This window comes from Piliocolobus tephrosceles, chromosome 9 (assembly GCF_002776525.5).
Source record: "Piliocolobus tephrosceles isolate RC106 chromosome 9, ASM277652v3, whole genome shotgun sequence".
In the NCBI taxonomy this organism is placed as follows: Eukaryota; Metazoa; Chordata; class Mammalia; order Primates; family Cercopithecidae; genus Piliocolobus; species Piliocolobus tephrosceles.
Window position 1 is genome coordinate 71,488,576 of NC_045442.1, and position 22,892 is coordinate 71,511,467.

At 42.6% G+C, this 22,892-nt stretch overlaps 1 protein-coding gene across 1 annotated transcript in view; it reads left to right on the forward strand.

The window, feature by feature from the left end:
• SAMD8 (sterile alpha motif domain containing 8) overlaps nucleotides 1–22,892 on the forward strand; it is a 60,279-nt gene that overhangs the window by 31,491 nt on the left and 5,896 nt on the right. The window contains exons 3-5 of the mRNA XM_023204883.2: nucleotides 11,227–11,322; nucleotides 15,190–15,307; nucleotides 22,726–22,876. Of these exons, the coding sequence (XP_023060651.2) occupies nucleotides 11,227–11,322; nucleotides 15,190–15,307; nucleotides 22,726–22,876 (365 nt within the window). The remainder of the gene's footprint in view (nucleotides 1–11,226; nucleotides 11,323–15,189; nucleotides 15,308–22,725; nucleotides 22,877–22,892) is intronic.

Genomic DNA, 22,892 nt, shown 5'->3' on the forward strand with positions numbered 1-22,892 from the left:
GTATACTTTCCATTTGCTTTATCTGCTGGTATAAAAAGATATGCTTTGAAGTTACCTTTTTCACTTAAATTAGGCCTTAAACCTAGGTGAATGAGAAAAACCAGTGCTTAACTTTTTAATTTTTCAATTTAATTTAATTTTAATTTAATTTAATTTAATTTTTTATTTTGAGACAATCTCACACTGCACTGTCACCCAGGCTGGAATGCAGTGGCACGACCATGGCTCACTGCAGCCTCAACCTCCCGGGCTCAAGCAATCCTCCCACCTCAGCCTCCCAGGTAACTGGGACTGTAGACATATGCCACCACGCCCAGCTAATTTTTAAGTTTTTTGTAGAGATAGAGTCCCACTGGGTTGCCCAGGCTGGGCGAACTCCTGGGCTTAAAGGATCCTCCCACCTTGGCCTCTCAAAGTGTTGGGATTACAGGCATGAGCCATCAGGGCCTGAACTGCTTCATTTATTTTTGTGTAGTTATAGCTCCTTGGGTACTTCAGATTTTTTTTTTTTTTTTTTTTTTTTTGAGAGGGAGTCTCGCTCTGTCGCCCAGGCTGGAGTGCAGTGGCCGGATATCAGCTCACTGCAAACTCCACCTCCCGGGTTTAGGCCATTCTCCTGCCTCAGCCTCCCGAGTAGCTGGGACTACAGGAGCCCGCCACCTCGCCCGGCTAGTTTTTTTGTATTTTTTTAGTAGAGACGGAGTTTCACCGTGTTGGCCAGGATGGTCTCGATCTCCTGACCTCGTGATCCGCCCATCTCGGCCTCCCAAAGTGCTGGGATTACAGGCTTGAGCCACCGAGCCCGGCCTACTTCAGATTTTTTGAGACAAAGTCTCGCTCTGTCACCCTGGCTGGAGTGCAGTGGTGTGATCTTGGCTTACTGCAACCTCCACCTCCCTGATTCAAGCCATTCCCCTGTCTCAGCCTCCGGAGTAGCTGGGATTCCAGGTGCATGCCACCATGCCCAGCTAATTTTTTTGTATTTTTAGTAGAGACGGGGTTTCACCATGTTGGCCAGACTGGTCTCGAACTCCTGACTTCAGGAAATCCACCCACCTCGGCCTCCCAAAGTGCTGGGATTACAGGCGTGAGCCACCGCGCTTGGCCAGGTACTTTAGATTTTAAGAGGGTATCCTGGAATGATGTTTGTAATAAATGGAACTTGGTTGCCTTTTTTTTTTTTTAATGAAGAATAGGGTTCTACTTTTTCAAAAATATTGGTGGTGTCATATCATCAAATGAATTGGAACTATCACAAAGAGGACAAATGGATTCAGTGATAGCGTGCTGTTTTATTAAATACTGAATACATAAAAAATACAGTATATGTGTACCATATGAAAAATAAGAATAGGATAGTAGGCCGGGCATGGTGGCTCATGCCTATAATCCCAGCACATTGGGAGGCCCAGGTGGGAGGTTTGCTTGAGTCCAGGAGTTCAAGACTAGCCTACAAGTTCAAGACTTGCAACATAGCAAGACCCCTATCTCTCCAAAAACTTAAAAATTAGCCAGGCATGATGGCACATGCCTGTAGTCCTAACTACTCAGGAGGCCAAAGTGGAAGGATCACTTGAGCCTAAGAGGTCGAGGTTACAGTGAGCTGTAGTTGCACCACTGCACTCCAGCCTGGGCAGCACAGCGAGACCCTGCCTGTCTCCAACAACAACAATAATAATAAAACAGTAAACAAGTGTTCAGAACTGTTTTCATATTTCTGATTTTTAAATCTCTTAAAAATTTGGGTATTACTTTCTTGATTGTTAATTTTAGGTTTTGTTTTTGCTTTTTAGATGGAGTCTTGCTCTGTCACCCAGGCTGGAGTACAATGGCATGATCTCAGCTCACTGCAACCTCCGCCTCCCAGGTTCAAGTGATTCTCCTGCCTCAGCCTCCCGAGTAACTGGGATTACAGGCACCCGCCACCATGCCTGGCTAATTTTTGTATATTTAGTAGAGACGGGGTTTCACAATGTTGGTCAGGCTGGTCTCGAACTTGTGACCTCAGATGATCTGCCCACCTCAGCCTCCCAAAGTGCTGGGATTACAGGCATGAGCCACCGCGCCTGGCTGCTTGTTTGTTTTTTATAAAACATTTTGCCCTTCTAAAAGTGCTTTTGCTGGGCATTAGGGCTCAACCTCTGATCCCAGCACTTTGAGAGGATGAGGCAGGTGGGATCACCTGAGGTCAGGAATTCGAGACCAGCCTTGCCCACATGGTGAAACCCTGTCTCTACTAAAAATACAAAAACTAGCTGGATGTAGTGGCGGACACCTGTAATCTCAGCTACTCAGGAGGCTGAGGCAGGAGAATTGCTTGAACCCGGGAGGCAGAGGTTGCAGTGAGCCAAGATTGTGCCATCGCACTGCAACCTTGGTGTCAAAGTGAGAGTCTGTCTCAAAAAAAATACATATGCCGGGCCAGGTGGCTCACGCCTGTAATCCAAGCACTTTGGGAGGCCGAGGCAGGCAGATTATGAGGTCAGGAGATTGAGACCATCCTGGCTAACACAGTGAAACCCCGTCTCTACTAAAAATACAAAAAAATTAGCTGGGCATGGTGGCGGGTGCCTGTAGTCCCAGCTACTCGGGAGCCTGAGGTCGGAGAATGGCGTGAACCTGGGAGGCGGAGCTTGCAGTGAGCCGAGATTATGCCACTGCACTCCAGCCTGGGCAACAGAGTGAGACTCTGTCTCAAAAAAAATACATATATACATACATAAAGTAAAATAAAACTGCCTTGTAGTATTTGTATTTGAAAATGAAATGAATGTAAAATGTCTGTGTTACTGTGCCAGAATAATGTATACATCTCATTTTGCTCCCTGTCAAACCCCAACTAAAACTATAGTAAAGAGGTTGTTTTTTTTTTGTTTTTGTTGTTTTGTTTTTGTTGTTTTGTTGTTTTGTTGTTTTTTTTGTCCAGGTTGGAGTGCAGTGACGCAATCTCGGCTCACTGCAACCTCTGCCTCCCGTGTTCAAGCTATTCTCCTGCCTCAGCCTCCCAAGTAGCTGGGATTACAGACATGTGCCACCATGCCCAGCTAGTTTTGTTGTATTCTTAGTAGAGACAGGGTTTCACTGTGTTGACTAGGCTGGTCTCGAACTCCTGACCTAAAATGATCCACCCACCTCAGCCTCCCAAAGTACAGGGATTACAGGTGTGATCCACCGTGCCTGGCGAACTATAGTAAAGAGTTTTTTGTTTTTGTTTTTTAAGTAAGCCCACAAGATGGAGTGGATAAAATAGGAGAAAACAGCCATACATTTTTGGAAGTTGGAAGACGGATGAGTGGCAACTGGCAAACCCAAAATTAACCTAATTATAAAATTTGAGCAATGGGGAAAACTGAGAACCAACCCAGTTTATATTGCAGATTTCTCAAGGATGTGGAAACTGGAGGTGAAGGGGTGATATACTACATAAAGGAGAACTTATTGAAAGCTGTTTAAGAAGTTGTTATATCCCTGTATCTCCTCTCCTGTTTTATACAGTTTTTCCAACTGTAAACAGAAGACCCCAAGGAAGTAAGGAAGAAATCATGTGGCTGTCTGGGGAAAATAGTACTTTAGGGAAAGGAAACAGCTGGGTGCAAAAATCTGTACTGGGAGTGTTCCTGGCACATTTAAGGAACAACCAGTGAGAGATGAGAAGAGCAGATCTGAGAGGAGACAAGAAGCCAGGTTGTGTAAGGACTTGAGGACCATTGTAAGGACTTCAGCTTTCATTCTAAATGAAAAGGGAAGCCACTGGAAAGTACTGAGGAAAAGAGTTGAGGGATCTAACTTCTATTTTAAAAGGTCATTCTTGTTGTTGTATTGAGAATACCCTGGGAGCGTGGGGATCTAGGGATCATTTAAGAATTTATTAAATTCATCTAGATAAAGATGTTAGATTGGATGAGAACAGTGGTAGAGGTGGTATGAAAGAGTCAAATTCTATATATATTTTGAAATTAGAATTTGCTGATGGATTTGATGAATTAAGAGAGAGAAGTCAAATATTCCAAGATGGTTTTTTTTTTTTTTTTTTTTTTTTGAGACAGGGTCTTACTGTGTTCTCCATGCTGGAGTTTAGTGGTGCAGTCATAGATCACTGTAACCTCAAATTTCTAGGCTCCAGTGATCTCCTTCCTTAGCCTCCTGAGTCACTACGACTATGGGTGTGTGCCACCACACCTGCCTGATTTTTAGACCTTTTGTAGAAATGGGGTTTTGCTATGTTGCCTAGGCTGGTCTCAAACTTTTAGCCTCAAGTGATCCTCCCTTCTCTGCCTCCCAAAGCACTAGGACTGCAGGCGTGAGCTACTACCCCCAGCCTATTCCAAGATTTTTAACCTGAGCATCTGTGAAGATGGAGTTGCCATTTACAGAAATGGGAAAACTGTGGAAGGAGCTGACTTGGAGGGAAAATTAAGGGTTTGGTTTTCGACATGTCAGGTTTGAGATATGTTTTATAGCAAAATCAGATGTCAAGTAAGAGATGGAAATATGAGCAGAAGTTCAGAGAGATTGAGACAGAAATCTAGGCTAAGATTTCAGAATGGGCAGACAGAGAGAATAGTATGCCAGAAGCCAAGCCAAAAAAGAAAGTATTTTAAGAAGTTAGGAGGCCAGGCGCGGTGGCTCACGTCTGTAATCCCAGCACTTTGGGAGGCCGAGGTGGGTGGATCACAAGGTCAGAAGTTCGAGACCAACCTGGCCAACATAGTGAAACCCTATCTCTACTAAAAATACAAAAATTAGCTGGGCATGGTGGTGCCCGCCTGTAGTCCCAGCTATTCGGGAGGCTGAGGCAGGAGAATTGCTTGAACATGGGAGGCGGAGGTTGTGGTGAGCTGAGATTGTGCCACTGCACTCCAGCCTGGGTGACAGAGCAAGACTCCATCTCAAAAAAAAAAAAAAAGAAAAAAAAAAAAAGAAGTTAGGAACAATTGGCTGTATCAGATGCAGCTGAGAGGTCAAGTAAGCTGAGGATAATTGACCATTGGCTTTAGCAACATGTTGGTCATCAGTGACTATGACAAGAGTTAATAAGGGCAAAATGGGTTATAATGGGTTCAGGAGAGAATGTGAGATGTATTGGAATTTACATGAAGGTACTCCACAAATATGAAACAACATGAGTGCAACAGTATTTGTTGTGACATTAATTGTAATAATTATAAATATTGTAAATAATCTAAATGCTTACCCATGGGAAGCTGGTTGAATAGACTGTCATACATCTATACAGTGGAATACTATTTAATCATATAAAAGAATAAAGACAGTTTCTGTGAACTGATACAAAATGATTTGCAGGAAAAACTCAGCAACAGTAGCACTATGAGCACACAGATCATTGTTTTAAAATACTATTCCCAGGCCAGGTACGGTGGCTGACTCCTGTAATCCCAGCATTTGGGGAGGCCCAGGCGGGAGGATTGCTTGAGCCCAGGAGTTCTAACCCAGCCTGGACAACATAGTGAGATCCAGTCTCTACAAAAAATTAAAAATTAGCTAGGTGTGGTGGTTTATGCCTGCAGTCCTAGCTACTTCAGAGGCTGAGGCAGGAGGATCACTTGAGCCCAAGAGATCAAGGCTGTAGTGAGCCATGATCATGCCACTGCACTCCAGCCTGGGCAACAAAATGACACCTTTTGTTTGTCTCAGTAAGTGAGTAAGTAAACAAATAAATACATACCATTCCTCACTAAAATGAACCAGACCAGGGCTGAGACCAAACAAACAAAAATAGTGGGGTGAGAGGGGAAAGCTCTTCAAGAATAATATGAACAAATAAATGTGGACGGCATGATTATTCTGCTTCCTCGAGTGTATTCAGGCAAGTCATCAGTAGATGATAAAATCTATTAGGTGAAAGGCCACTGAGGGGGAGCTTATTCACATGATCTGAAAGTTTCATCTCACATATTACTTAATTACAGAGGGAATGAGGTAGCTTTACAGTGGCAAGATCTGACATGCATCACTTTAACCAAATGATCAAATGTGGCATCACAGTGGGACAAGCAGACATTATGTGCATTGGGTGTGATGTCTACAGCATCACCTCTGTAATCATCTTGTCCAAAAATAAAAAACTTTAACCTATATCTAATCATGAAGAAACAATCAGACAAATCCAGAACATGGAATATTCTACAAGACAGCTGATGTGGACTCTTAAAATGTCAGTGTCATGGCAGGCAAAATCCAGTTGGAAATGTAAGGGAAATTGAAGAGACAACCAAGAGAAACATGAACTTTAATTAGATCCTATATCAAGAAAAGAAAAATACTGCTATAAAGGACATTTTTGGGACAATTAGGAAAATTGGAATATGGACTGCATGTTAAATGATACTAAATCAGTGTTACAATTTCCTAGGTGTAATAGTGTATTGGGTTATGAGGAGGATATCCTTGTTCCTAGAGAAACAAAGGGGAGAAGTGTCATAATGTCTGCAACTTACTTCGGGGAGGGGTTCAGCTCCCTGAAAAGAGTATGTGTGTATATGTATGTAGGTATGTATAGAAGGAATGAAAGAAGGCAGATGTGGCAAAATGTTATTTATTGTAAATGATGAGTTTAGGTGAAAAATATAGTGTTGATTCTTTTAACTTTTTTTGTAGGATCAGAATTTTTCAAATTAAAAGAATTAGGCAAAGAAATGATGAGAGAGAGAGAGAGAGAGAGAAAATGGGAACAGAGAAATTGGAGAAAAAGTCTTACCTGTAGGGGCAAGTTTTCCTAGAAGGGCAGCAGAGAAATGGAGCTGTAGCTTGGGCAGGAGTGGGGAAGGATCTAGTGTCAAGAGGGTGTTTGTTTGTTTTTGTTTTTTTGATTGGCTATATGATAGCATGTTTGTTGTATTAATAATAAGAATGACTCGATGTGGGGGGGCAATGATGGTAGAGGAAAGAGAGGGTACAATGTTAGAACAGTGCCCTTGAGTAGATGAAAAGGAATGGGACCTTGTGGCTGGGAGAGGCTGGCCTTAGGCCCTTGGGCTGTTCCTTCATAACAGAGGGGAAGACAGAAAATAGGAAAACAGGTAGAGAGTTGCCATATGTGATGGTGGAGCACAAGGAAGTGCTCTCCTGATTATTTTTATTTTCTCTGTGTAAAGACAGTGAGAATGGAGAGGAGGATGGAGGTTTGAGGAGGAAGGATAAGATGTATAAAATTAGCCATCTAGGAGAGAAGGAGAGTGAATAGACTTGTGTAATGCAGTAGCAGCACTTAATGGTCTCCTTGAGGTTAGTAGTCGTATTAGCATTGTATGTTTTTACCAGCCTCATTCAACAACAGATACAGGTATGGAATAGGTGGAAAACTGGATTTAAGCAGGGTTGAGTTTTGCTAGGCAGTACAATGAAGGGAATAGTGGCAAGGGAGTGGTTATAATCCCAGCACTTTGGGAGGCTGAGGCAGGTGGATTACCTGAGGTTGGGAGTTCGAGACCAGCCTGACCAACATGAAAAAACCCCATCTCTACTAAAAATTCAAAATTAGCCAATGTGGTGGTGCATGCCTGTAATCCCAGCTACTCGGGAGGCTGAGGCAGGAGAACTGCTTGAATCTGAGAGGCGGAGGTTTCACTGTGTTAGCCAGGATGGTCTCGATCTCCTGACCTCGTGATCTGCCCACCTCGGCCTCCCAAAGTGCTGGGATTACAGGCATAAGCTACCACGCCCTGCCAAGAAAATTAAATTATATCCAGAAAAAAGGCGTATCCGTGTATAATGCATTTTAAAAGCTTAGCTCAAAAATAATATGAGGGATTGAATACACATTTGACAGGTTCCTCCAGCAGTCCACTGAAATGACAGTAAAAGAGTGAAGAAACTGTATAATCCCATGAAAGCAAAAACAGTGCTAATAATGAAAGTTTGGAAAGTGGAACACTAAGTACCTGTTGTGAAGTTGGGGGTGGAAGGTGCCCTGCCCAAGAGGTGAGTTTATTTGTACTTCAGAGCTCCGATAAAACAGAAAGTACCAAGCATCACTCAAGGCCAGATACAGATAGGAGCTAAGTAGGGGAGAATTGGTTAAAAATCTCCTTAAGCCTGGGCAACATGGTGAAACCCTTTCTCTACAAAAAATACAAAAGTTAGCCAGGCATGGTGGAGTGTGCCTGTAGTCCCAGCTACTGGGGAATCTGAGGTGGGAGGACGGCTTGATCCCAGGAGGCGGAGGTTGCAGTTAGTGGAGGTTGCAGTTAGCTGAGATTGCCCCACTGCACTGCAGCCTGGGCAACAGAGTGAGACCCTGTCTCAAAAAAATAAAAAGAAAATCTACTTAAGCTTTTAGACCTGCTCTACTCTGATAGAAGACTAGTGGTCTGTTCTCTAGAGCAGTTGAATGTGAAGCACTGTTGACTTAGGGATACCATGTCCAGATGAGAACAGAGCTGCAATGTTTTCAAGAGGATTCATTAAAAGTCTATATACTAATCATAGAGACTTCTAGCTCCCTTCCTTAAGTAGCCAGACATTTCCCATCTCCCTTCCCACCCAACCCCAGTCTTCCAAGAAGGATAAGATTCCTTTCCTTGGAAAACCTGGAGAAAAACACTGTAAATAACTCTTTGGGATATCCTTATCTAATCAACCAGATCCCTGCGCACAGAGAAACCTGAAACTTGACAAAGCTCAAGTCTATGCCCACAGAATGTCTCATCATCTCTTTTAGTACTTTACTGTCAAATATGAATGGTCAGTCAAGAAACCAGACGTCTGAGAAAAACATTAACACAAACAGAAAAAAAAAAAATTGGAAAACACAAAATAGGGAGCAGATGAACACTTAAAAAAAACTTTCATGTTTTCAAGAGAAATAAGAGATGTTGCATTCTATGACAGTAATGAGAGGCCCAAAGAAAATTCAGAGAAAAAGAGCTTTTGGGGAAAAAAAAAAAAAATGAAAGTAGAGATTTAAAATCCAGCAGGGGCTGGGCATGGTGGCTCACACCTGTAATCCTTTGGGAGCGCTTTGGGAGGCTGATTTGGCCGGATCACCTGAGGTCAGGCATTTGAGACCAGCCTGGCCAATATGGCAAAACCCCATCTCTGCTAAAAATGCAAAAATTAGCCAGGCATGGTGGCAGGTGCCTGTAATCCCAGCTACTCGGGAGGCTGAGGCAGGGGGAATTGCTTGAACCCAGGAGGCAGAAGTTGCAGTCAGCCAAGATCACGTCACTACAGTCCAGCCTGGGCAACAGAGCAAGACTCCGTCTCAAAAAAAAAAAAATCCAGCAGGATCGGCCAGGTGCCATGGCTCACACCTGTAATCCTAGTCCAAGGCAGGTGGATCACTTGAGGTCAGGAGTTCAAGACCAGCCTAGCCAACACTGTGAAACCCTTTCTCTACTAACAAAAATTAGCTGGGCGTGGTGGTGGGCACCTGTAATCCCGGCTACTTGGGAGGCTGAGGCACAAAAATTGCTTGAACTCAGGAGGCAGAGGTTTCAATGAGCCAAGACTGCATCATTGCACTCCAGCCTGGGCAACAAAGTGAGACTCTGGATATAGGACTGCCCACAAAGCACAATGGGAGAAAGGCCCATTTCTCACATGAAGTGCTCATTTCAGAGTGCAAACAATCAGGGTTTGAACTCGATGCTTTTTTGTTGTTGTTGTTTTTGAAACAGGGTCTTGCCCTGCCACCCAGGTTGCAGTACAGTGGCGCCATCACGGTTTACTGCAGCCTAGACCGCCCAGGGCCCAGGCGATCCTCCCACCTCAGCCGCCTAAGTGACTGGGACTACAGGCCCATGAAACTATGCCTGGCTAATTTTTCGTATTTTTTGTATGTGGTCTCACTTTGTTGCCCAGGCTGGTCTCAAACTCCTGAGCTCAAGTGATCCTCCCGTCTCAGCCTTCCAAAGTGCTGAAATTACAGGCATGAGCCACTGCGCCTGGCCCTTCATTTGTTTTTTGTTTTATCTCTTTCTCTCTATCCTCCCTTGTTTTGGAACCCTGTTTTTTTAATCTGTTTTCCATTTGTCCCTTTTTCCTCCTCACAAAACAGCTCCTGTGATTACCCACTAACAAAGGACAGGTCACTTTAAGAAAGAAAAAGGAGAGAGGGAGAGAAAAAGAGAAAGAGACTGGGCACAGTGGATCACGCCTGTAATCCCAGCACTTTGGGAGGCTGAGGTGGGCCAGCTACTTGAGCTCAGGAGTTCAGGAGACCAGCCTGGGCAACATGATGAACACCCCCAACTCCCGGGTCTCTACAAAAAATACAAAAATTAGCCAGACGTGGTGCTGTACACCTCGAAGTCCCAGCTACTTGGAAGGCTGAGATGGGAGGATGGCTTGAGCCTGGGAGGCAGAGGTTGTAGTGAGCCGAGGTTTCATCACTGCCTCCAGCCTAGGCGACAGAACCAGACACTGTATCAAAAAAGAAAAAAAGAAAGAGGGAGGAAAGAAGGAAGGGAGGAAGAAAGGAAGGGAAAGGAGACTGAAACAAAGTGAAATAGTCCAAATAGGTCATCTCTGGGTGCCAGGAATACTGATTTTTTTTTTATTTTTTGGACATTTCTACTAAAATCTTTTCTACAATGACCTGTTAATTTTATAACTAGGGAAATAGTTATTTAAAAAAAGAAAACATGGCTGGACACGGTGGCTCACGCCTGTAATCCCAGCACTTTGATAGGCCAAGGCAGGTGGATCACGAGCTCAGGAGTTCAAGACCAGCCTGGTCAAGATGGTTAAACCCTGTCTCTATTAAAAATACAAAAAAATTAGCCAGGCGTAGTGGTGGGCACCTGTAGTCCCAGGTACTCAGGAGGCCGAGGCAGAGAACTGCTTGAACCCGGGAGGTGGAGATTGCAGTGAGCCGAGATCACGCCACTGCACTCCAGCCTGGGCCACAGAGCGAGACTCCATCTCAAAAAAAAAAGAAAAAAGAAATTCCTTTCTTGTACAACTTTTTGTAATTCTCTGGAGCTAATAAATTCTCTTTTTTTCCCCCTCTGGTATTTGCTGTCAGTCACTTCTTTATAGAGAACCCTGACTGGGAATCAGTGGACGAGAAACAGGTTCTGATAGGTGGGGGTACTTTATGACACAGATTTTTTCTTCCAGTTTCTCTAAATATCATCTTCTGAAAGGGATAAACGTTATATAAAACCAATTTTAAGGTCATTATTAAAAGAGCACCTTACTGAAAAGGGTGGCATCATTCACATATATACTTCTTCAATTCAAAATCATTTTTTTCTGTCGCAGCGTTCCTAGAATCCCATGGGCCTTTGCCATGACGGAAGTATGTGGCATGATTCTGTGCTATATTTGGCTCCTGGTTCTTCTTCTTCACAAGCACAGGTACCTCATTACTCCATTAAAATACTAAAAATATTTTAATTGTTGTATCAATACCATAAAATCGTATCTTTCTCTTTGCATTTCCTTGTTAATTTCCTTCTCTGGTCATTGTGACATAGTTATTAACAAAGGATTTTGAGTTTGATCAGTAAGAGTCAGCCTAAGATAATATCTACATATTTAGTAATAATCCTGAATGCATTTTGCAAGGAAAGATCAGAGATGCCCTATGCCTGATCATGCTCATCTCTGATCTAAAAAAAGTAAGAGGCCTGGCACGGTGGCTCATGCCTGTAATCCCAGCACTTTGGGAGGCCAAGGCGGGTGGATCACCTGAGGTTAGGAGTTTGAGACCAGCCTGACCAACATGGAGAAATCCCGTCTCTACTAAAAATACAAAATTAGCTGGGTGTGGTAGTACATGCCTGTAATCCCAGCTACTCGGGAGGCTGAGGCAGGAGAATCGCTTGAACCCTTGGGTCGGAGGTTGCAGTGAGCTGAGATCGCACCATTGCACTCCAGCCTGGGCAAGAAGAGTGAAACTCCATCTCAAAAAAAAAAAAAGAAAGATAAGAAAACCTTATCTTTCTTTAGAAACTAACTGGAAATGTTACTTTCTGTAGAAGGATAGAAACTCTTCCAAGGACATTCTTTGGTCACATGTTTAGATGGAAGAAATTTTCTCTGCTTGGAGGAGGCCCATTAAAAAAGAGATTATTGGCCGGGTGTGGTGGCTCACGCCTGTAATCCCAGCACTTTGGGAGTCCAAGGCGGTCGGATCACGAGGTCAGGAGATCAAGACCATCCTGGCTAACACGGTGAAACCCTGTCTCTACTAAAAATACAAAATTAGCTGGGCATGGTGGCAGGCACTTGTAGTCCCAGCTACTTGGGAGACTGAGACTGGAGAATGGCGTAAACCCGGGAGGCAGAGCTTTGCACTCCACTGCACTCTAGCCTGGGCGACAGAGCGAGACTTCATCTCAACAACAACAAAAAAAGTATTGGCCGGGCACAGTGGCACATGCCTGTAACCCCAGCACTTTGAGAGACTGAGGCAGGAGGATTGCTTGAACCCAGGTATTCGAGACCAGCCTGGGAAACATGGGGAGACCCTGTCTCTACAAAAAATTTAAAGATTAACCAGGTGTCGTGGCACATGCCTATAGTCCCAGCTTCTCAGGAGGCTGAGGTGGGAGGATTGCTTGAGCCCAGGAGGTCAAGGTTGCAGTGAGCTGAGATTGTGCCGCTGCACTCCAGCCTAGGTGACAGAGCCAGACCCTGTCTCAAAAAAAAAAAAAAAAAAAAAAAAGATTATTTTGCACAACATGTACATATATACTTCTTCTTCACATATATACTTCACATATATACTTCTGGTTTACTTCAGATGGTATAGGAAGTTGCTAAATGGGAAGGTGCTTCTTGGCACTTTCACCAAAAAATATAGAGGAAAGAATTTATTTACTTTTATTTATTTTTACTGCTTCTTGTGGAGCAGGGCTAACTCACAGGCAGTGTACCCAGAGTCAGCAAGGAATAATTTTTTTAATTAAAAAAAGGAGGCCTGGGGGGCTCCTTTCCTAGTTTAATGGACAGGAAGAATTAGTGGATTTAAGTAAAAAAACAAGGCATTGTAAACAAAAAATTTAAAGATAAAATTAGTAGATATTGCCTAAGAGCTCTTGAGGGGGTTAAACAAATTGTAGATATGTGAGCTTTTGAGATTGTTTAAAGAAAAAAAAATGTAGCTTCTGCTGTCCATTGTCTTTGGAACACTGGAGAGAGGAACAAGGGTAGTTGCTTGAGGTTTTGACCTTTCTCCTCACCAGGAAGTGCTTGAGGTAAACCACAGTGATGAGCTTTCGGTCCTAAGTAGCAGTTATTTCGGTGTTCTGAAGGTGGAAAGAAAGGTCGGTGATTACTATTCTTATCCCACTTTTAGGCCACATTGAACTTCATTCTCTGCCATTTTGTCCTGTTTTGTAGCAATATTTTAAATTCTGGATTGCTTAAAACCAGAGGTGGTTTTAAAACGTGTGTATCATTGCTGCTTTCTGGTTAACTTTGCCTCACAAGATCTCATGAATTTGAATTTATCTACTCTTCAAAACTAGAGTTTACCTTACAGGAAACCTTGGTAGATTTAATAAAGCATAGAGGTAACCCGTTAAATCCAAGTGTTAATGTTTACTTAGTCAAAGAAAGTGTTTCTCAAAGTGTTGGTACCACTTTCATTAGAATCACCTGGGTGCTTGTTAAAATGCAGATTCCTAGGCTCCATCCCAGGAGTGGACATAATGCTTGAAACATACCTAGCCTTGTGTTCAGTGCTTTTTCTGAGGGTGGAAGGATCATTTCAAAAATATGTGATACATGGTCCCTGTCCTCAGGAATCTTAGTCTAACAGTACTAGTGTTGTCACAGTACAGTTCATGATTACCCAAGTGACAGTTATTCAGAATTTTTGTTTGATATATACTTGATATAAAAAAATTTTTAAACTTAGTATTTTATAGCTTAAGAAAAGTTAGAATGAGTATTCGATAGCTACTATCATTTTTGTTTTGTTTTGTTTGAGATAGGGTCTTGCTCTGTCACCTAGGCTAGAGTGCAGTGACATGATCATGGCTTACTGCATCCTTGACCTCCTGGGCTCAATCAGTCCTCTTGCCTCAGGCTAGAACCGCAGGTACACACCAACATGCCTGACTAATTTTTTGTAGACAAGGTCTTACTGTGTTGCCCAGGCTGGTCTGACGCGATCCTCCTTCCTGCCTTGGTCTCCCAAAGTTCTGGGATTATAGACATGAGCCACTGCACCTAGCCTTCAGTTATTAACAAGCAAAAAAATTCCCTAGAATCACAGGTGTTTAACTTTACCTCCTTTTTTTTGTTTTTTATTTTCATTTTTTGAAGCATGTCTCATTCTGTAACCCAGGCTAAAGTGCAGTGGCACAATCATAGCTCGCTGCAGCCTCCAACTCCAAGACCCAAGCAACTCTCCCGCCTCAGCCTCTCAAGTAGCTGGGATCACAGGTGTGCACCACTACATCCAGCTCATTTTTAAATTATTTGTAGAGATGAGATCTGGCTATGTTGCCCAAGCTGTTGTCAAACAAACTTTTGAACTCAAGCAATCCTCCCACCTTGGCCTCCCAAAGTGCTGCAATTACAAGCATGAGCCACCACCCCCAGCCAACTTTATCTCTTATAAATAACTTATGAGCAATTTTCAGTAATGGGACTAACACCAGGCTTACTTGTCTTCTGTCTTGTATAACTCTTTTACTTTCTCTTAGCCATATTTTCTTTTTTCCTTTTTTGAGATGGAGTTTCGCTGTTGTTGCCCAGGCTGGAGTGCAATGGCGCAATCTTGGCTCACTGCATCCTCCGCCTCCCTGGTTCAAGTGATTCTCTTGCCTCAATCTCTCAACTAGCTGGGATTACAGGCATGCGCCACCATGCCTGGACTCTTAGCCATATTTTCTTATCATTGAAATGATGCTCTTAGAATCTAATTTAGGTCTATATTGTTCATTATGGCAAAATTTAAATTAATTAAAATGAAATAAAATTTAGAAATTCAGTTCCTCAGTCATACTGGCCACATTTCAAGTCCTTAAGATCCACATGGTATATAAATAGCTTCTTGGCCAGTATATTGAACATTTCCATCATTGCAGATAATTCTATTGGACAATGATGGTCTTTTTAAGATTTGATTTGATGGTCTTTTTAAGATTTCTGTCCTCTTCAAAGAGTCTAGTGATTTTTCTGTTTGCTCTTCCTTGAATATTTGATACCTGGGGTTTTTTGGTTTGTTTTCTTCTGATCTTTCCCCGTCTTTGGTTGATCTGTTCACAGGTCAATACTTCTGCGAAGGCTCTGTAGTCTGATGGGAACTGTATTCTTGCTTCGCTGCTTTACCATGTTTGTGACCTCCCTCTCCGTGCCAGGACAACACCTGCAGTGTACTGGAAAGGTAGCCTGCTACCTTCTTTTTCATTCTTGTTCTTGGTGGGTTGATGGCACACTATATGCAATAGGGCTAACATTTTGCTTATAGTATTAAAATGTGCTTTTTAGAATCTGCAATGTCTACAAAAGAATATATAGAAATAATTTGGTAAAAGTCTTAAGCTAGATTCTACCTCCCTGTTATTTCTGTTGAAACTTGTTCCATGTTATGGAGCTATAGAAAACAAGTTTCTTTCTGCCGGGCATGGTGACTCATGCCTGTAATCCCAGCACTTTGGGAGGCCAAGGCGGGTGGATCACGAGGTCAGGAGTTCAAGACCAGCCTAGCCCAGATGGTGAAATCCCGTCTCTACTAAAAATACAAAAATTAGCTGGGTGTGGTGGTGGGCGCTTGTAATCCCAGCTACTCGGGAGGCTGAGGCAGAGAATTACTTGAACCCGGGAGGTGGAGGTTGCAGTGAGCCGAGATTGTGCCACTGTACTCCAGCCTGGGCGACAGAGCGAGACTCCATCTCAAAAAAAAGGAAAGAAAAGAAAAGAAATTTATTTTGGCCGGGCGCGGTGGCTCATGCCTGTAATCCCAGCACTTTGGGAGGCCAAGGCGGGTGGATCACGAGGTCAGGATTTTGAGACAGCCTGGCCAAGATGGTGAAACACTATCTGTACTAAAAATACAAAAATTAGCCAGGCTCAGTGGTGGACGCCTGTAATCCCAGCTACTTGGGAGGCTGAGGCAGGAGAATTGCTTGAACCTGAGAGGTGGAGGTTGTAGTGAACCGAGATCACGCCACTGCACTGTAGCCTGGGCAGCATAGCAAGACTCTGTCTAACAAAGAAAGAAAGAGAGACTGAGAGAGACAGAGAAAGAGAGAAAAAAGAAAGGAAGAAAGGAAAGAAAGAAAGAAAATTTTCTTTCAATTATCATTTTCCCTTTCCCACCATCCTCAGCATTTTCAAAGTTTCTCATATGGCATGCTCTGGTTCCTTCACTGTCCTCCTCACTCCTTTAAAAATGTTGCCGGCCAGGTGCTGTGTCTAGGCCTGTAATCCCAGCACTTTGGGAGGCTGAGGCGGGTGGATCACCTGAGGTCAGGAGTTAAAGACCCAGCCTGGCCAATGTGGTACAATCTACTAAAAACACCAAAAATTACCTGGGCATGGTGCCAGGCACCTGTAATCCCGGGTACTCGGAAGGCTGAGGCATGAGAAACACTTGAACCCAGGAGGCGGAGGTTGCAGTGAGCCAAGATGGCACCATTGTACTCCAGCCTGGGCAACAAGAGTGAATCTGTGTCTCAAAAAAAAAAAAAAAAGAAAAAAAAGTTACAGTTTGACGACATACTCATCACTCTAAACTTTACTCTTTCTGAGATAAACAGATAATGGCTGACTTTTGGTTTTCATTTTATACTTTGTGGCTTTGTTTTGGTTTACTGTAGACATCTCTTCTGGTTAAACAGAATAAATTATGCAGATGGAGACAAAATAAGACTCTGAAAATCGCCTGTACTTTATGTACAAAATTGGGTAAAATCTATATACAAATTTTCAAATAATTTTGTCCAAATTATATACAAATTTGGACAAAAGAACCCTACTTTTCTAGGCCTCTGTGCTTTAGTTCTGTGTTCTCACATATTCAAATAAATGTATGTGTTAACACCTTTGTAGTTATTTTAATGTTGTTTGTAACAGCATTCAAGTTCACTTCTTGTGCTGCAATATCATAGCTGAAATGCCAGCAAGGGAAGATTAAGCAGCCAAACGAGATCAAGAGCTAAAAATATACCCCTGAGCTGAAGGGTGACAAAACTTTCTCCTGATATTAGGAAGGCTTAGACTGACCAGTAAGAAAGGGGGAAGGGTTGATATGACACAGGATTTCATGTAAAGGAAATGTTTTATTTTTAAGGTAAAAGCTGTTTTGAGGTCTTTTTTTCTTTTTCCAAAAAGGAAAAGTAATTTTTTCAAATTATAAAATTATATTATTATAAAAATTCAAATTATATAGAAATGTATATATTAAAAAGTAAAAATTTACCTGATTCTTTTTTGCCCCACCCTATAAATAATACAGTTAACAGTTGTGTGTATAGCCACACAGACCATTTTTAAGCATACTTACACACTCGTATAAGTTTTTTGTTTGTTTGTTTGTTTGTTTGTTTGTTTGAGGTGGAGTCTTTCCCAGTTGCCCAGGCTGGAGTAGTGTGGCGCAATCTTGGCTCACTGCAACCTCCACCTCCCAGGTTCAAACCATTCTCCTGCCTCAGCCTCCCGAGTAGCTGGGACCACCACACCTGACCGTTTTTTGTATTTTTAGTAGAGAGGGGGTTTCTCCATGTTGGCCAGGCTGGTCTCGAACCCCTGACCTCAGGTGGTACACCCACTTCGGCCTCCCAAAGTGTTGGGATTACAGGTGTGAGCCACAGTGCCTGGCCTTCATGTAAGTTTTTATAGATACTTTTTAAACAAGACAGGATTATATTGCAAACATTGTTCTGTAGCCTAGTTTTCTTTTTCTTTTTTTGAGATGGAGTCTTGCTCTGGACCAGTGGCGTGATCTCTGCTCACTGCAAGCTCTGCCTCCCAAGTTCACACCATTCTCTTGCCTCAGCCTCCTGAGTAGCTGGGACTACAGGCACCAGCCACCACGCCCGGCTAATTTTTTTGTGTTTTTAGTAGAGACAGGGTTTCACCGTGTTAGTCAGGATGGTCTCGATCTCCTGACCTCGTGGTCTGCCCACCTTGGCCTCCTAAAGTGCTGTGATTACAGGCGTGAGCCACCGCGCCCAGCCTCTTTAGCCTATTTTTCATTTAATAGTATGTTGTTTACTTTTTTCTAAAAGGAACTACATCTTTTTAACAGTAGTCCATTGTGGATACCAGGTCCCAAATGATGTACATTTTGATTGTTTCAAAATTTTACTATTTATAAACAGAGTGCTATAGTAAACATTCTTGTACATTGTACTTTTGTACTTACTTAGTTATCTCTTAAGATAAATCATTGGAAGTAAAATTACAGAATTAAAGGACACGCACATTGAAAAATATGATATGGGCTGGACGAGGTCGCTCATGCCTGTAATCCCAGCACTTTGGGAGTCCGAGGTGGGCGGATCACTTGAGGCCAGGAGTTCAAGACCAGACTGGCCAACATGATGAAACCCCATCTGTACTAAAAATACAAATAATTAGTTGGGCATGGTGGCAGGCACTTGTAATCCCAGCTACTTGGGAGGCTGAAGCAGGAGAATTGCTTGAACCTGGGAGGCAGAGGTTGCAATGAACTGAGATCACACCACTGCACTCCAGCCTGGGCGACAGAGCGAGACTCCATCTCAAAAAAAAAAAAAAAAAAAAAGTGATATATATTGCTAAAATACACACTTGAAAAGATGAGTTTTTCACTACTGCCAACATGTATGCATGTCAGCTTTCTTACCCTCTTGCCAGCACTGCCATTCTGATTGATGAAAGATAATATCTGATGCTTTTATGGTCTTATTTTTTTATATTTTACAACTTTATTTTGAATTTGTTTCTGTGCATGGTGTGCACAGTTTCTCCAAAATAGTATGCTGTGTACATGGTATGAAGAGTTTCACCCAAATAGTATTCTAGTTGATTAGGGGAGATTTTATTTTATTTTAGTCATTGTTTTTTTAAGACAGATTCTCGCTTTGTTGCCCAGGCTGGAGTACAGTGGCATGATCATAGCTCACTGTCAGCCTCAAATTCCTGGTCTCAAGCAGTCCTCCTGCCTCAGCCTCCTGAGTAGCTGGGCCCACAGGCATACACCACCACACCCCAGCTAAATTTTTTTTTTTTTTTGAGATGGAGTCTTTCTCTGTCGCCCAGGCTAGAGTGCAGTGGCGCGATCTCGGCCTACTGCAACCTCCGCCTCCTGGGTTCAAGGGATTCTCCTGTCTCAGCCTCCCAAGTAACTGGGATCACAGGCGCCCGCCACCATACCCAGCTAATTTTTGTATTTTCAGTAGAGGCAGGGTTTTACCGTCTTGGCCACGCTGGTCTTGAACTCCTGACCTCATGATCCACCCACCTCGGCCTCCCAAAGTGCTGGGATTACAGGCGTGAGCCACCGCACCTGGCCTGATTTTAATTTTTTTTTTCCTAGAGACAGGATTTCGGTTTGCTGTCCGGGCTGGTCTTGAACTCCTGACTTCAAGTGTTCTTCCCATCTCAAATTCCCAAAGTGTTGGGGTTACAGGCATGAGCCACCACGCCCAGCCAGGACAGATTTTAAAGAATAAAAATATAGGCTGGGCACGGTGGCTCACGCCTGTAATCCCAGCACTTTGAGAGACTGAGGCGGGTGGATCACGAGGTCAGGAGATCGAGACCATCCTAGGTAACACGGTGAAACCCCGTCTCTACTAAAAATACAAAAAAATTAGCCGGGCATGGTGGCGAGCACCCAGCTACTTGGGAGGCTGAGGCAGGGGAATGGTGTGAACCCGGGAGGCAGCAGAGCTTGCAGTGAGCGGAGCTTGCAGTGAGCCACTGCACTCCAGCCTGGGTGACAGAGCGAGACTCCGTCTCAAAAAAAAAAAAAAGAAAAAGAAAAATATAAGCTTATTACATTGAAAAGAGAAAATTTTCCATAGCTAAGGGATTTAATTGTAGGACAGCCGCCGAGGAGAGGGATATATGTGCATAGGGCTGCAACATATGCTGCAAAAATAAATTAGATACCATCCCTCTATGGTATAAACAGCCCTTTTTCTGTCTCTAATGACTGTTTTTATCAGTTAGTTATATATAGATATTTCTCCTCCAATCCGACCTAAATACTGTTAATTGCTTTGAATTATAATATAACCTACTTACTGACCCGTATTATTTGCAGCAATTGTTATAAATAGAAGGTTAAAGTGATAGTAACTTGAAATCAAATCCCTTACAGTGAATTCCGTAAGGTGCTTTCATTATAATAAATTAATTGCTTGAAATTACATTCCCAGAAGTAAGGGGTTTGAGGACAGAACCAAGAACATGTCTATTTTTGAAATTTAGAAACACTTAATGCATATTTCTACATGTTCTCTTATCAAAACATCCTCTTCATTCTGCTCTGTTGTGTTTCATTTTTTATTTTTCTGGAAGAATATATGGGACATTTAAGATGGGAAAGGATGGAGAGATACCTTTTGACTGGCATCACTAGTTTCCTATCCTTGGCTGAATCATTTTTGTAGCAGTCCCTTCTCTTTATTTACTACGTGATTTTTTTACTTTCTCAAGAGTAATATCTCTAAGCCCATGTTCATAGCGATCACGGAAGAACCAAATCCATGTGTATTCTCTTTCTTTCTCTCTAATAGTAAATTCTTCTTCCTCTCTTTCCCTCAGATGAGGCAGAAAGGGAAAGCTGGGTAGTGTATAATCAGCAGGTGAGATTCCTAATGAGATTGTGATATCTATGAAGTTGTTTATTTTGGTCATATTTGATAGAATCTTGAAGACAGGGCTTTGGAATTGGGCTCCCTGGGTTCACATCCTGCCTATGTTATTTACTAGCTATGTGACCTTTCTAAGCCAGTTTCCTCATCTGTACAATTAAATCACTTCATAGGATTGCTGTGGAAATTAAATGCAATAACACATAATGCACTTCGCAGCATGCCTTGCACATAGTAAATGCACATAAAATTTTAGCACCTTTTTGTACCATTATTATGTTATTATTAAGTTGTATTATTATTATAATATTAGTATGCTGGGGTTTTTTGTTTGTTTATTTTTGTTTTTTTTTTTTTTTTTTTTTTTTTTGAGATGGAGTTTTGCTTTTGCTGCCCAGGCTGGAGTACAATGCCACGATCTCCGCTCACCACAACCTCCCCCTCCCGGGTTCAAGAGATTTTCCTGCCTCAATCTGAGTAGCTGGGATTACAGGCATGTGCCACCACACCTGGCTAATTTTTGTACTTTTAGTAGAGACGGGTTCCACCATGTTGGTCAGGCTGGTCTCGAACTCCCGACCTCAGGTGATCCATCTGCCTCAGCCTCTCAAAGTGCTGGGATTATAGGCGTGAGCCACCGTGCCTGGCAGTATGCCTTTTTTTTTTTTTTTTTTTTTAAGTAGTGACTGCCCCTCTTTTGTAAAGCAGCTATCACTCAAAGTCTTCCTCAAAATGGATTGCTTTTTTAGGCTATGTGTGGGAGTTGGGATTAGGTTTGGCTGTTGATAACTGGAAATTCAAAGTGGCTATGGTTTAATAAACACACAATGCTTTATTCTCTCTCAAAAAAGAGTCTGAAGGTAGGTACACCAGGTCTGAATTTTATGAAGTCATCCAAAAAAACCCCATCATTCTTCTGTCTTTCTGGTCTGCTATCCCAATACTTGGCTTGTAGCCTCAAAGCCACTTTGTGGTCCAAGATGGTTGCTGGAGTTTCACCTCCAGTTGAATGAGTCTGAGTTGTAGACTAAAAGAAGGGAAGGTAGAAAGTTAGAAAAGACTTCCTCAAAACTGTTGTCTCTTACCTTGATAAGTAGCCTTCCCAGAAACCCTTAACACTTCTACTTAGATCTTATTATACAGAACTTAGTCACGTGGTCACACCTAGCTACAAGGGAGGTTGGGAAAGGCAATATTGTGGCTAAATTCATTGCTGCCTCAATACATTTGGGATTCTGTTACCAGTGAAGAAGGGGAGAGTGGATGTTGAAAGGTAGACATTGATCTCTGTCTGTCATAGCCTATGTCTTACTGGCAAGAATAGCCAAGCAAATACTACTGTGATACTGAATTAAAAACTTTGAGATGTTTTTGTGTTATAGAGAACTTTTTATTATAAAGGAACTCCTAGTAAAGGAGTTCATGTTACAGTGATTTCATTTATTTACTTATTTTTAATTAATTAATTTTTTTTAGACACACTCTTACTCTGTCACCGAGGCTGGAGTACAGTGGCACGATCTCGGCTCCCTGCAACCTCTGCCTCCCAGGTTCAAGTGATTCTCCTGCCTCAGCCTCCTGAGTAGCTGGGATTACAGGCGCGCGCCACCATGCCTGGCTAATTTTTGTATTTTTAGTAGAGATGGGATTTCGCCATGTTGGCCAGGCTGATCTTGAACTCCTGACTTCAGTTGATCTGCCCACCTCAGCCACTTTTGATCTGCCCACCTCAGCCTCCCAAAGTGCTGGGATTACAGGCATGAGCCACTGCGCCCAGCCTGATTTCATTTAATTACCAAAATATTTCTGAGTACAGCCAAGCTTTACCCACCCAGTCTTGAAGTCTGCCTGGAATTCATTAGACTGAGGACCTAACTGCTTTGGCTTAGATCTTATTTCTAAGTTATTTAGCATTTGAATTTCAATGGGAATGGATGTTGGGAAGTTCCCACCTCCCTAAGCATTTGAAGCACTAATTCTTAACTTTTCTTTGTAGATATATGGCAGTGTATGGGAGAAATTACATCGAGCCTTTGCCATTTGGAGTGGCTTTGGTATGACGCTGACTGGCGTTCACACATGTGGAGATTACATGTTTAGTGGCCACACAGTTGTCCTAACTATGCTGAATTTCTTTGTCACTGAATGTAAGTATCTTTTTAG